The following is a 14,539-nucleotide window of genomic DNA, read 5'->3' on the forward strand; positions in this document are numbered from 1 at the left end:
CCAAAAAACGATCATCCGAAATTAAAATTCAAAACTGAAAACGGAAGTTACCAAGTTATAGGATTCACAATCATACCACAGAAAAATCAAGAATTTTCCACTATAAATCCTATACTTATATAATTTCGGGCCGGGGCGCTGCCCCGCACCCCGCGGGACCCCCGTTTTGCGTTCAGGGGGCGTTGCCCCCTAAATATTACCGGGACCGACTTAGACTAATACAAGCGTGCACTCCACACTCTCCATACTTGTTTTAGAACAAAGTTCAATCCCYTTGWAAMACACGTATAAAATCCATTACACTAAATGTAACCGGTGACACTAAAATCACCAACACCATTAATCCAAGTCTCTAACTACAATACATGGATAACTATCTCATTTCAAACCAACAAGCCGACTCTATGCCTATGGATCAATCGCATTACAGCCTACCTCACATGACTCCAATTGAATTACCAACACACTCAAACACATGTGATTGTGATTTCTAAACAAATACACCATAAATGCATATCATAATCAAAGCTCAACATATAGCAATTTAAATAGGACAAGTGTCCCCAAAACTCATTTGAATCAAACCAATAACTCAACAATCATCTGACTAATCAATAAAAAGTCGACATAAACCAATAAAATACAAATACTCATCATTTAAACAACTTATACACCACAAAGTTTGAAAATCATCACCACAAAATTAAAGGTTGGGCAAAATCTCAAAACGAGAATTTATATCAAATCCAAGCCAATAAGTTCTTCCACTTGTTTGACTAATCCAAAATGATTCATAATAAACTCCAAAATACATTTAAAGAATTTAATAAATACCATGACCTATATAAAATCCAACAAAACTAAATGGTCGTTTACCAAACACTTATTCGGTAAGCGCTTACCGGTAAAATTTAACACTATCATTTACTTACGGGGTAAAACGGCATCATATACAACAATTTACCCGGTAAGCACTTACCATGGTAAGAATTGTCGCCCTCACTTACCGGATAAGACTCTTGGTCCTTGTCTCGCTCTTACCAGGTAAGATTCTTGATCCTTAACATATTCATCCGATAAGGTATCGTGATTTTGGTAAGCACTTATCAGGATAAACGTTTGGTAAACGGCCCCTAACTCATGCATATTATTTGAATGATTTATAAAACCAATACACTAAATCATGCATATTAATTTAACATCCATTCTGATATATTTTTATCTGATTTTTCATAAATTTTCAATTTCTTGTAAGGTTATTTTTCCGTTCCCACCTCTAGTAACCATAATTCATTATTTATCTGAATTGAAGTGAACCCGTTTTATTTATTTATTTGTTATTATTGTTGTAGGATACTTTAATTGATTCAATAGACCGTTTTGGACATATGTTTGCAAGTTCATTGTGATGTTAGAAACCACGATCAAATATTTATATGTTAAATTTCTTAACTACTTTAATAAAATTCTATATTAACCCATGAAAAGCAGTATAATTCCAACACCTATGTTGTTGTTTATGAAAAATGGTTATTTAAGTACACATTTTTTTTAAGGTTATCGAATATTTAACTGATTATGTCGCTCACGTCATTTTGTCTATAAAACACGATAGATTTGAAAAGCAATAAAATATAAGGGCATGTTCAAGAGATTCCGTTACATATATAAAGAATAACAAGATAATCCATCTGAACCATCTATTTATTCTGATCCAACGATTGTGAATGATATATACGATACATTTTGCTAAAACTAAATCGAGGATTATAAGAATGATCACGATTGAATCTAAACTGTCTACTTTTTTAGATTATACGAGTTCTTTTGTTACCGTCCCTCCGAGGTTCTCTTTAAACCACTTTCGTAATATATAATATGATAAATAAAACATTTTTTTTATATGATTATTTAAAGACAAAATCTTGTTCATAAGTATTAAATTTTGATTGTGTTTTTGTGTTTTTTTTAGAGAGAATGAAAAGGAAAGAAAGAGAAATAAAATTTTGGGGTGTTTGGGATTGCTTATTTGAAACAATTTATGCTTTTCTACAAAAATATTTATCAACTTATTATAAGTTAGAATGATTTAACTTCTTCAAAAACTTCTTATTACCTGTTTGACACCAGTATAAGCTGTTTATAAAAACAATTAAAATTGTTTATTACTGATACTACACCGAAATAAGTTTATAAGAATTTTAACCTATTCGTTTTCTTTTCCTTTTCAGTAAACTTATAATTATGTCTCTTTTCTAAAAAAGTTTCAAATACAAGAGATTTTTTACTTGGGCAGAAATTGCGGAAAATAGTAACCCATTTTTATAAAAAAAATTATCATAACATTATATTTTCAGGTTTTCTTATTACAATAATGTATTTTCAAATTATTTTTTGTTAAAGTAATGCAATTTGAAAAAATTATCCCCATTATAACATTAGGTAACCTGTTACGTTTAAACTTATTTCTCTCGCTAATGTGTCATAATTGAAATGACATGGAAGACAATGGGATGTGACGTGTCATTAGAAAAAACTTATTTCAAATATCACTTTTAAAAACTTCCGACGCTCCTGACTAAACCTCAACGGTTATCTACTCTAAACCCTGATTGTCTCCCTCGTCAAATCAGGTAATCGTCATCTAATCGAAATTGAAAATTTTGGTGGTTCTTTTGTAAATAATCATCCTTCTGTTTTAAATTTTGATTTTTCGATTAGGTTTTACATATGGGTTTTTTTTATTAGGTTATATATGGGGTTTTCAGACATTTTTGAAAAATTAATTCTTTTATTCGATGTTTTGCGATTTTCGATCCCTATTTCTTGTTATTCGAGCGCCAACACATTAACTTATGGTGATGGAAGCAGAGTAAATTTTCTTATCGTATAAACATGACAATCACTAAAAATCTTATCTGGTAAGAGTGATGATAAAGATGGAGAGTCTTACCCGGTAAGTGAGGGTGACAACTCTTATCCAGGGCCGTCCCTGGGGGAAGGCGACACCGGACGCACGCCCAGGGCCCAAAAATATCAGGGGCCCAAAAATTTCCCTAAATTACAACAGTAGTCTAAATTTTTTTAATAAATTAAAGAAATCCAAAAATTGTAACATATAATTAGAGACAAAAAAAAATTAGTAGAAAATAAGGGCTTAAAAATATATCAACTAATTACATTGGAGAAGAAAAAAAAATAATTGGTCATTCATTATATGCTATTGTTTATTTCCTCTCTACTTTTTTTTATCTCCAACAAGGTCCAATGATATTGGCTATTGCTATCTCTAAAAACTTGACTGTTTTCGTACTTCAATAATTCAAAGTTAAGATCATGTGCTTGCTATTGCTATATATATTTTTTGGATATTTTATCAATTTATACTTTTATTGACTATTGCTATTTGGTTATCTTGTTCTAATTGTTTTTACTGACTATTGTTATCTATTTTTGCTTATACATAAAATATTTTACTATTATTTGACAATCAATCTATTGTTCTTATAATTTTTGACTTGTTTCATGGTTTTGTGATTAATCAATAAATTTTTTCTACTAGATGTATTTAGTAATGTCTCTTATATATGTCATGTTCCATAAAATTTTAATCTTAACCACAAGGGTGGTGCCTGATTGGTTTGAGTTTGGCTCCAAAGGTCAAAAGTACCAGGAGGTCTCAAGTTCAAATCCAAGGAGGAATAAAAATCCCCTTATGGCTACGAAGGTTCAAATGCGGTGACTCCGGGCTATCTGCAAAGCAGGTGGTCGTCCTGGGATTAGTCGGCTCGCATAGCAGGTTGGATATCCAGGTTAATAAAAAAAAATATTAATATCTTATTTTAGTTGAGCAAAAAAAGAAGGAAAATATAATTTAAATGTTTTCATCGATTGTTTGACTTATGTATCTTTCATTGAGATTCCACCACACCATAAGATTCTATTTAAGTGCTCAAACAATCATTTGTTGAGCTTGTATATTATATGTTAATTTCATTATTTATTCTTACTGGATCTCAATGGATCATTTTTTTTCTTTTATATTTTTATTGATCCTCATTTGTTTACTTGTCAAGAAAACCTTGATAATCTTCTTTATTATTGATCTCTCATTGACTCTAATGATTACTTCATTCACACGAATTATCTTTTTATATCAAAATAACACATATTTCTTGTTATGAACTGAACTAAAAAAATTCTTACTTTTTATAAAAAAATATCAACCATAGTTTCTATACTCTTGGTTTTAAATTACCTAATAAGAAGTACGTAAATTTAAGTACTCTTATATATATATATATATATATATATATATATAATAAAGATAAATAAGACTTCTTTCCTCAGTAAATTATTAACATTTTCTGTACTCAATTTTATACTAATAAAAACCATTTATTGAATTTATTTTCGTACTTACCGAATGTTACTACAAGAAAAATGAGTTTTGACGATGCGCCTTTTAACGATAACATGTTTCCGCCACAAGTTATAGCGTCGACATGTTGTTGGTGTACTCTTTCTGATGATAAATGGACATTTAGCGACGACAAAAGTCGTTGCTAAAAACCTTGTTTCTTGCAGGGGGCCTTGTTCTTACGTTCGCCCAGGGTCTAAAAAATGTCAAGAACAGGCCTGCTCTTATCCGGGTAAGCGCTTACCAAGTAAATTGTTATATAAAATATATTTTGATGTATTACAAGCTTACATAATAAAATAAATTTATAGTATTGATTTCTAAGTTAAACACTTACCGAATAATCATTTAGGTAAACGAGATACCGAATAATCATTTAGGTAAACGAGATAGAAGTATCCAAACAAAAAGAACCCGGGTCGGTGCTCGGTAGTATCCAAGATCCATATGAATGAAAATTTGCAGGTTCCCGCTCACCAAAAACTGACATCCCATGGTACCCCCATGGTTGATTCAAAGACAACACAGACGCGGCCGCCATGGATGACGTTGATCGCCTGTTCGAGTGCTTCAAATGTGGCATCTCTCCACCTCGTAAGATCTTCCTACTTTTTATTTTCAGCACCACACCAAAGCTGATACAGTTGTCTAACGCATCTCCGTGGATCAGTTTTTTGACCTAATTTGGACTCAGAATCATAATAATTGAATCGAGATTTATTTCATTGTATGGATATTATTTCGATTTGATGTCAAACTGGCTGATTCGAATTCCGAAACTATTATGTATTTCAAATTTATTTGGTGAAAAAAACTGCCCAGGACAATAAATTTTACAGCAGAGCTTCAAGTATAATACAATCGTGTAAAATTGCATCATCATTTATCCGCATCAAAATTTCACTTTAAAGTACATACTCAAGATCAAGGTTGCTTTGGTTTGCTTGAAGGAAACTGACATAAAAGCTAATAAACTGATCTCATTCAATCAAGTGGAATTGGTGTCAATTGTAGGCTTATGTTCCAAATCATAGAGTGTTAAATTTTCAGCAAGTCAGCGGAGAACAATGATAATCCTGTGAGCTTTAACAGTTTGTAACGAAGTTGATTTAGTGCTTTCAGATTTTTTCTGGTAGAGCTGTTATTTTGCCGTTTGGTTTTGCTTCTTAGGTGCTATGCTATAAGCCAATACTTGAATGTGTTTTCATTCAGAATCAGCTGCAAGAGGAAGGAAAACTAAAAAGCAGAAAGTAAAGCAAGAGAAATTACATGAGGATCCATCAACTTCTACTGATTTCACTTCGGCTGGTTCAGATGGGAAAAAACAGCAATCTTCAACAAATATGCAGAATGTAATTCCTTTTTCTCTATCTTTTGGCACCACCGGTCATGCCGAATTTTTGCTTACTTCCTCTGCCACACCATCACTTTTCACTTTAAATTTGCAAAGATATGTGAGCGGTAACAGGTAAAGTACATAGTCTTATTTGACATAAAATAAGACCCTCATCTTGGAACATTCTCTTTACAAGCCATTTTCATGGCCTATCAAATTTATAGCTTTGTCAAATGGATTGGCATGCTTTGTTCCAGTTCTGTACGCCGACTGTTGGAAAAAGGAACTTCAATAATGGAAGCCAGTTTTCCCCCGTTGTTTTCTATGGTTCTCCACAAGGCGTGCCTCCTAAAAGACCGGCCAGGTTATTGCGGTTGTTACATGAGATACGTGTTGAACTCGCTGCTCAACATAAATCAAGGTGCTTGCAGTTTTTTGATGATTTTACTAAGAGCATTTCTTTGTTATTCAGGATGAATTGTGCTATCACTTATTAGCCATTACTAATATGCTTTATTGGTTGTTTTGGTGGTACACTTATAGACAGGATGTGTGGGCTACATTTCCGAGACAGGATGAGGCTATGAAGTATGCAAAAGATTATGTAGGTGTTCGTATTTTTAGTTACCAAGACCATGCCAGTGGACAAAGAAGGTTTCTTGTTTCAACATATAAAGAGTTTTGGCGAAGGTGCATATTACGACAATCACTATAAGTTGTGTGAATTATATAAGTTTACCCTTTTTTTCTTTGAGTTGTGTTTCTACTAACTACTGATTGCTAGGTACAAAAACATGAATGCTAAATTCCGTCACCATTATGAAGTTATTGAAGAGGTAATACTGTGCTACTAGTCTTTGCCTACATGCAACTTGTAAAGTTTCTCGGTATTAAATTAAACCAGAGTTATTCACACATTCAATTTCACTAATGGGATCAAAATAATTTTGATTTTCCATTTTGGACTTACTATAGCATTCTGCTTCCTTTAAGCATTATGAGTATTTCAAAAACGATATAATGGAACCTGAGAAGGTAGGATGACTTTTTAAAACACGAGCTTTCTTTCTACTGTCTTCAAAGGTAAAGAATACCTATTGATTCCAACACAAATTCATCGCCTATATTCTTACTGGGATAAATAATATGATTTTAATACCCATGTATATTACCAGCAAACCTTTTTCTTTTAAGGTTATGCTATTTTTTACTTACATTTTCAAGTGGATTTCATTTGCTTACTTGAAGAAAATCACTGCTGCATTAGGTTTCCAAGAGAATGTTGTTGCTTCAGGCAAGTGTCATTTTCCAATACATTTTTGATGAAATTGGTGGTACTTACAGGGATTGCCTTGCCACCTTTATTTTGACTTGGAGTTCAATATAAGAGAAAATGCAGAAAGGAATGGGGATGAAATGGTTGATCTTCTCATATTAATTACTTTTGAAGCCTTGCTTGAGAAGTACGCTATTGAAGGAGACACTAACTGGGTTGTTGAACTTGATTCTTCTACGAAAGGTATCACTCAGGCGGTTGCATTCATCACTTCAAAAGCAAAAACTTTTCCATGAAACTCTGCATGTTATGACCTAGTCAACTGCATAAACATGATGCGTGGTTTGTTAGAAAGTTAGTGACTGCTTGTAGTTTTTATATTCTTTTCTAGTTTCTTGTTTGTTTGCTCCTATGGATACAAGTGACATGAATTGATGTGAACATACAAGGATATATGTAGGAAATTATGATGTGCATGTTATTTTTCTTAGAGTACGTTCAATGCCTACCAAATTTCTGTTTTTACCCATATTTCTAACAGTGTTTTGGTTGACAGATAAGTTTTCTCGTCACTTGATTATCCGCTTACCAGGGATTGCTTTCAAGGACAATATACATGTTGGTGCATTTGTTAATGAGGTATCATGTAAAGTACATTAGCTTTGTATGATTTGCACAATTCATTAGAGACTGCTTGTATATAAAGGACTAACTAGAAAAGACGACACATTCTGAAGTAGTGATACTTTGGTCTATCTTTTATTTCTTTTCGATGGCTTTGTAGGTACAATCTTGAGAATGAATTTAGGGTCCTCTGCTATCTAGAAGACACCAACTTTTAGTTATGTAGTCTACTGGCAATTTCCCTTATTAGATACTAATATTTGTGTGGTATAAATTTTATTTCTTCTTGGTTAATATTGGTATAATTATTGTTATCATTTTTGCTTGTTTATGGATATATCAAACTGGCATGTTTCAAAGTCCCTTTCCGTTCTTTGTCGAGTTTTTGTTTAACAAATTGTTACATGTTAATAGATATGCTTGCGGATTCACAGTGCAAGAGGAAGGGATAAAAGATTTGACCAGTTATTCATTTCAAAAGATTCAAGCTCTGCTGATGTTCCTTGCCAGCTTTTTGTTGACACTGCTGTCTATTCCAGAAACCGTTGTTTTCGTCTTCACCTATCATCTAAAGCAGGGAAAAGTTCAGTGCTTCTACCCACTGGACGGTTTAAATGTAAAGAAATGGTATGGACTGACTCCCTGTGCTAGGACATTCTGCATCTTGACAAAATTTTCTATTCCTCCAGTGTTATGCTGATTAAAATATTTTGACCTTAATAACTTCAATACAGTGAAAATTGTTATTGTAACAATATTGGTTAAAACAATTATCTACACAAATCTGATCATTGTCTTTAATATTCATATCAATGTAGCTTCTATCTGGGTATCATCTCCTGTAACTGGGAATTGTGCTTTCCAGCATAGAGATCCCAGCTTATAATTTTATGTTGAGTTATGACACATTGGCTGCTGAAGATGTTCATTAAGATACTATTTCCATCATATTGAGATCTATTGCATCCTGAAAATTTCTAGCTCATAGTTTTATTAGTGTCTCACAAGGAAGGTTCTCCTTTGTCACTGGAGGTCACAAGTTCGACTATAGGGAACAGGCTGTTTGCGAAGTGCAAGGGAAAGACTGGGTGCAGAGATTTCTTTCTTTAACCTTCTCAAAGCCAAGTTGTTGGTGTAGGTCATCCTTATACTTTTATCTAGTCGCTGGACTTCGATCTATAGATGTTTTACATTGGCTTTTGGGTTGATCATTCATTATGAAGAATGAATATGCAAATGGACCATTGAACTGGGAAATGCTTTACATTTGCTTTTGGGTTGATCATTCATTGTAATGAAGAATGAATATGCTAATGGACCATTGAACTGGGAATGTCCTTGGCTGATAAAATGCCTCCTTGATGATTCTTTCCCCTCCCTTACTATCAAAAGACACATCTTCATAGTTCATACATGAATGGTTTATGGGGTAAGATAGGGAGGAAGTATCATTCTGAAATCCTTGCATGTAAATATATCAATTTTTTAAAACTAGACTTGATGAGCCAATTAGTTTTTTAAGAGAAGGGGGATATGCAATAGAGCTGTATTGATGTCAGGAGTTCGCTGATGGAGGTCATACAATACAAGAGCAATTGTGGAACACATTTATATAATTGCTATTTACCTATAGCAAAGACACTTGTGGCTTTATTATATTGCACACCGGTATATGTAGAAGGAAGTTCTTGACCTGTAACACCCCTGAACTCAATCCTGACTATACATTTGATTAGTGAGTCCTATATATCAGTTAGGTTGCCACCTCGTCTTGGTTGGGGTAGGTTCATTCATACAGGTCTATCAGGCACAAGGAGCCTGTGAATCTAATGGTCAATTAGAAGAGTCTGTATCATGACATGTTAAATTACATATACGAATATCTTGAGAAGGAACTTTGCATGCTCTTGATAAATAGTATGGAGCATGTATGTATGTTTATGTGTGTGTGTATAACATATAGATATATACACATACATATATGCATACATACATACATACATATATGTAATATTCCACATAACTAACTTTCACCAATGATTTTACATGTCAGACTGAGGAAGATGTGTTCATGGTATCCTTGATCTGCAATATAGATGCAGACTGTGAAAAGAATCTAATCTGCAAAATGGATTTAGATTGTGTGAAGGTTTTGCATTTTGATGTTGAGGTAAATCTCATCTACAAGTCTTTATATTTGTGTGTGATTCTTCTATTTCCTGGGCCTTGCAAAGTTAGATGATTCAGCAATGTCTCCCATTTTTATTGCCTATGCAGACAGAACTGATTGTCCTATTGTCTGATATTTTTGTACGGAGTAATGTTATTATTTGGGCAATAATTTGTAGCTCACTCAGCATGCACTCCTTCAAGTTGATTTTTTTCTTCACAAGCCTCCTTTTTTTAACTCCTGTTTCCCTACTGTAACTTCATCAAGCAACACAAATATCATTGTCATTCGGCGAGTAATTCTTGCAGAGAAAACTGATACTTTAATTACTTCATGGTCTTTTTATGGCAGAGAAACAGTACCTTCTGTAAACCATCCACTCGAGAATTTGTGCCGGATGCTTGCACACACAGTGGTTATTTAAGTGGAAAATCACCATTTCCAAGATTAGACGAGTTTGTGGAATATGTTGCTACCATAGGAAACGTACAAGGTTGTTCTTCGTACAGTATATTCATCATGTTCTTTTCTCTCTTGATGCTTATTTTACAAGTCCTTTTGACAGTTCCTTTCACTTATCCTTTGCAGCAAAGAGTAACTTTGATACAATTAAACTGATATTTCCCTGTTTTTGCACTGCTAGGAAAAATTCATAGCTGGTATTGGTTCTCAGAGTATGGCTTGATGGTATACAGCATGTCCAGAAACAGATTTTGTGAAAGAATTGGCAGACAACATAAAAGCAATCATGGTAAATTTATAAAGTTCATTGCTATGTTCTCTGCTGATAAAATAACTTTAACAAGGCTGGTTTCACTCAATATTTCCCTTGTTCACAATATAATCTCACCAATAGCCAATTGCAGCCTGCAAATTTCTGTTTTGAATTCAAATAAACTTTAACTTCAGAATTTGTTAGGTGATCATTGTTCAGTTACCATTTTTGTACTTGAAATAATGAAAATTTGAGTCACTAAAAGGCTCTATTTCTATTTCTCTTGGGCACATTATAGTAAATACATTTTAGACCAATTTTACAACTCTTATGAGAAGGCTAATAAAAAGGGTCAAGTTCAAACCTTCCATTGTCTCTATGTTCTTTCGTCTGAAGTAAGCCTCCTTGATTGACTTTACATCCAACTGAAAGTGCTAAAGATAGCACTTGTGCTAACTTTTATCACTCACATTTGCACTGTTCACTAGAATTAACACTAATAATCATCTCCAACCTATTTGTGCTAAATTATAGCACTTTTATATATTTGACATGAATTTATTAATTTATCATTTAAATATAATCATTTTTTGTGTATATTAATTTGATTAATTAATTAGTGGAATTTATATTTTATTTAACTATAATATTTTTATTGTGTATATCATTTACTTTTAGTAAATTAGTTTAAATTTTATATCTTATTTAACATTAACTCAACAATTCTTAGTATTTAGTTTTATAACTATTTTAATCATTAAATTTTCAACCAATTAACATATATCAAAATTATATTTTATTTGAGTTAAAATGGGATTCATCCCCGTCTTTCAAAGTGTGCTACTTCAGCTTCAACATGGACTATTTATGACTCACCAAGAAGCATTTTAGCACATTTATTTAGCTCTTTAGCACTTTAGCATATCGGTTGGAGATCAACTGTAGCTATATCTATTCCAGCACATTGATTGGAGATGGCCTTAAACGGATCACCTAGCTGACAGGAAAAAAAATTTCAAAGCAAAAGCACCTTCATTTACTTCTGGAGTAATCAAAATAATGTAATCTAAATAGATGTTTCTCTTTTTTTTATATGTTTCAGTTATGTATGTGGTGGACCTTCAAAAGGCTGCGTATTATCAGAAGTGTTATGATCCTGATTGCAGAGGTGGAGCAAATTCGTGTTGGATGGTTAAATGTTCTTTTTAAAGTTCCATCCCTTGGAATATATCTCACCACACGACTAACTGATGGTCTTAGGTTATCGATCTCCATTGCGTCCTGTTCCACCAGAAGTGTTTCCTGACTCCTCCAACCAAAATGAAAGCCAGGAGTTGATACTGCCAGATGGCGATGAAAACAGCATGGACAGTTGCCAGAAAGATGAGTTGTGGCGTGAAGCAATGCTAGTTGCAGACAAGGTTGAAAACATGCCAAGAATGCTAGATCTTGGAAAGGAGGTTTGTATTCTTGCTTTATCTGTTGTTATAGAATCTTTCATCATGTTCTTTTTTTGTGTTTTAATTGATTGAATCCTACAGGATCAAGTGTGGGATGAGGATGATGAGTGGTGGATGGCCGTAGAAAGCACTGCATCACAGATTGAGCTCGCATACTGTGGACATGCTTGATTCTTTATGCTGCTTTGGTTGATTCCACACACCATCATCTAAAGGAACGAGTTCAAGTAGCAATTGGTTCTAAAACTAATATTTTTCCTCTATGTATACAAAAGGATACGAGTTCTCACTACCAGGATCAAGTGATTCCAAAGAATCGAGACATTGATACGTCAATTTTCTTCTCACAATTGCATGGCCGTGAACATGGTTAAGGTGTGGCAACAAGTGCATACTGTAAGGTTTGGTATGTGGATATAAAAATTTGTTTGAGTCTATTTCACCACTTTCACTTTCACCCCGGTCTTCTTGTCACAACCCAGCCAAGAATCACAAAGCAGAAAACAACTCAAATTGTAGTTCCCTTCAGCTGGGGCTTGGAACTTCCCCATCACGAGCCGCGAGCCGCTCTTCACTTTCTCCACCGCTTCTCTTACCGCTTTACTGGTTTCCTTCGCGTTTGCCCCTGACCCTTCCATTGTTTCCTCGATGGCTTTCGAAGCCGCGGTGACAGCGGATGCTTCGTCCATGAAGCTTACTTTTTGGGAAAACCAGACATTGTTTGAGTTCTCATCGGCGAGAAGAAACCAACAATTTTTCTTCCTTGTGGAAAGGGTAGAATTGCACATGGGGAAGAGTACGGACCAAACTGTTGGTTTGTTGCAGGCCCACCAAGCTTGAACTGTGATTATGCCACCTTCTTGTACACCCTCTTCACCTTCAGTCCCACAAGTGACTTCAACTGTTATGGAAGGCATCATGCAGATTACCAGCTCTATATCTTGGACTTCTGCCTCGGAGAAACCAGCAGCTTGAGAAAGCAACTCAGCACGGACCTCGATTGGCATGTGTGGAGCTCCTGAAGGCTTCTCGCTTGCAACAACAAACTCAAATTGTGAGAACATGTTAGATTACTTTTCAAAAGGAGTGCTTATAGATGGATGGTAGATTCACATATATATATATATATATATATGTTGTTCCATGTGTATCACGTAAACAACCTTGTCTCACGTGAACCCAACTCCCTCTCTCTCTATATATAGAGACAAAGGATCGTGTGAAAATAGGGGTCAAAGTGAGAAGGGATTTGAACCGTTGATAACTTTAATTCTTACCCCACCTCATGAATTGCACTTATCACAAGAATTGATCCGCTGTATTTCGATGCACCATATTAGTGTTGATCTTCATTCTTCAATTAAGGATTGATCCAAGGGTGGATATCCTTTCTTACCATTCTCATCGGGACCTAACCCTATATGTGTGTACAAGTTTGATATTCTGTGTCTAGCTAACGTGGAATTCAACACTCCCCCTCAAATGGAAGCTAGATGGTGCCTCCAGTAATAGGGGCGAAAGAGTGTGTTGAGTCCCTATGTGGTGCTAGAACCAGGCTCTGTGTCTTGAGTCCCTATGTGGTGCTAGAACCAGGCTCTGATACAAGTTTGTTGGTCTATGTCTAGTTGATATGAGACTCCAATATAAACCAATTTAATTGGTTTGTCTTTTTCACCCAACACTGAATAATATAATTCCATCTGAACTACAAATTTTACATAAACGAGACTATAGTGTAGACAAGGACGACTCTAATTGTAAGTAAAACAAATCCAGAAAGAAAAGTGAAGGCATCCATCATGTATGTGCGTCTGAGATATCAATCAAACTATCCTAAATCTGAAACATTTGCACTCAATCTAATCATGTAACGAGTTGATAGAGTATAAATGTTGAATCCTTGTTTTTCATTTGCCTATCTGGCCATCATAAATTAGTTGGCTGCAAATATGTGTAACCAACACTTGCCATTGAGCAGAGTCCTATGTGCCTATAGGTGGAGAAAGAAACAAACAGATATAAAATATTTTACCTTGTGGGCTATCTTTTCCATCACGGCCTTGTTATAATGAGGAAGTTGTGGAAAAGGTGCAACCTTTTGCATATCCTCCGGTAGCTTTCCTTGCACTAAGAGGAACAACCTGCATTAAGTGCACAAATAACAAATAAGTATTACAAATTGGCACAAGAAACTAGATAAGATGTTACACGCACATGAACAATATTCAAGAGAGTAGAAGACGGCTAAAACCAAACCCAGTATTATCCCATCTGGAGGTGGGGTTTTGGGAGGATAAGATGTAAGCAGACCTTACCTCTACACCAAAAAGTAGAGTGGCTATATTTGTTATTAGATCATAATTCAGTGAAATACATAAAATTAGGAGTTGACTACATTACTTGGATGATACACTGAGAAAGCTCAATGTAACATCTCGCTTGAGCAAACCCCAAATTACCAATTTTATAAAATCTCAAATAAAATATAATTTACTGATTATTAGGACCAAAATTGATCCTAATTATTCTAAAAGTTTT

At 34.4% G+C, this 14,539-nt stretch overlaps 1 protein-coding gene and 1 pseudogene across 1 annotated transcript; one reads left to right on the plus strand and one right to left on the minus strand.

Moving 5' to 3' along the window:
- Positions 1–4,959: 4,959 nt before the first annotated feature.
- Positions 4,960–12,238, plus strand: LOC112510451 (DNA-directed primase/polymerase protein). The gene is made up of 14 exons (XM_025115873.1): positions 4,960–5,014; positions 5,633–5,772; positions 6,014–6,177; positions 6,300–6,446; positions 6,541–6,592; positions 7,101–7,275; positions 7,589–7,671; positions 8,071–8,283; positions 9,710–9,826; positions 10,178–10,319; positions 10,470–10,577; positions 11,644–11,709; positions 11,802–12,001; positions 12,083–12,238. The coding sequence occupies exons 1-14, from the start codon at positions 4,960–4,962 to the stop codon at positions 12,170–12,172; spliced, it is 1,752 nt and encodes a 583-aa protein (XP_024971641.1). The 3' UTR covers positions 12,173–12,238.
- Positions 12,239–12,435: 197 nt separating this feature from the next.
- The window catches only part of LOC112508675, a 5,075-nt pseudogene continuing 2,971 nt past the window's right edge, over positions 12,436–14,539 (minus strand).

The sequence above is a fragment of the Cynara cardunculus genome (genome assembly GCF_001531365.2).
Source record: "Cynara cardunculus var. scolymus isolate 2C chromosome LG 3, CcrdV1, whole genome shotgun sequence".
NCBI classification, from domain to species: domain Eukaryota; kingdom Viridiplantae; phylum Streptophyta; class Magnoliopsida; order Asterales; family Asteraceae; genus Cynara; species Cynara cardunculus.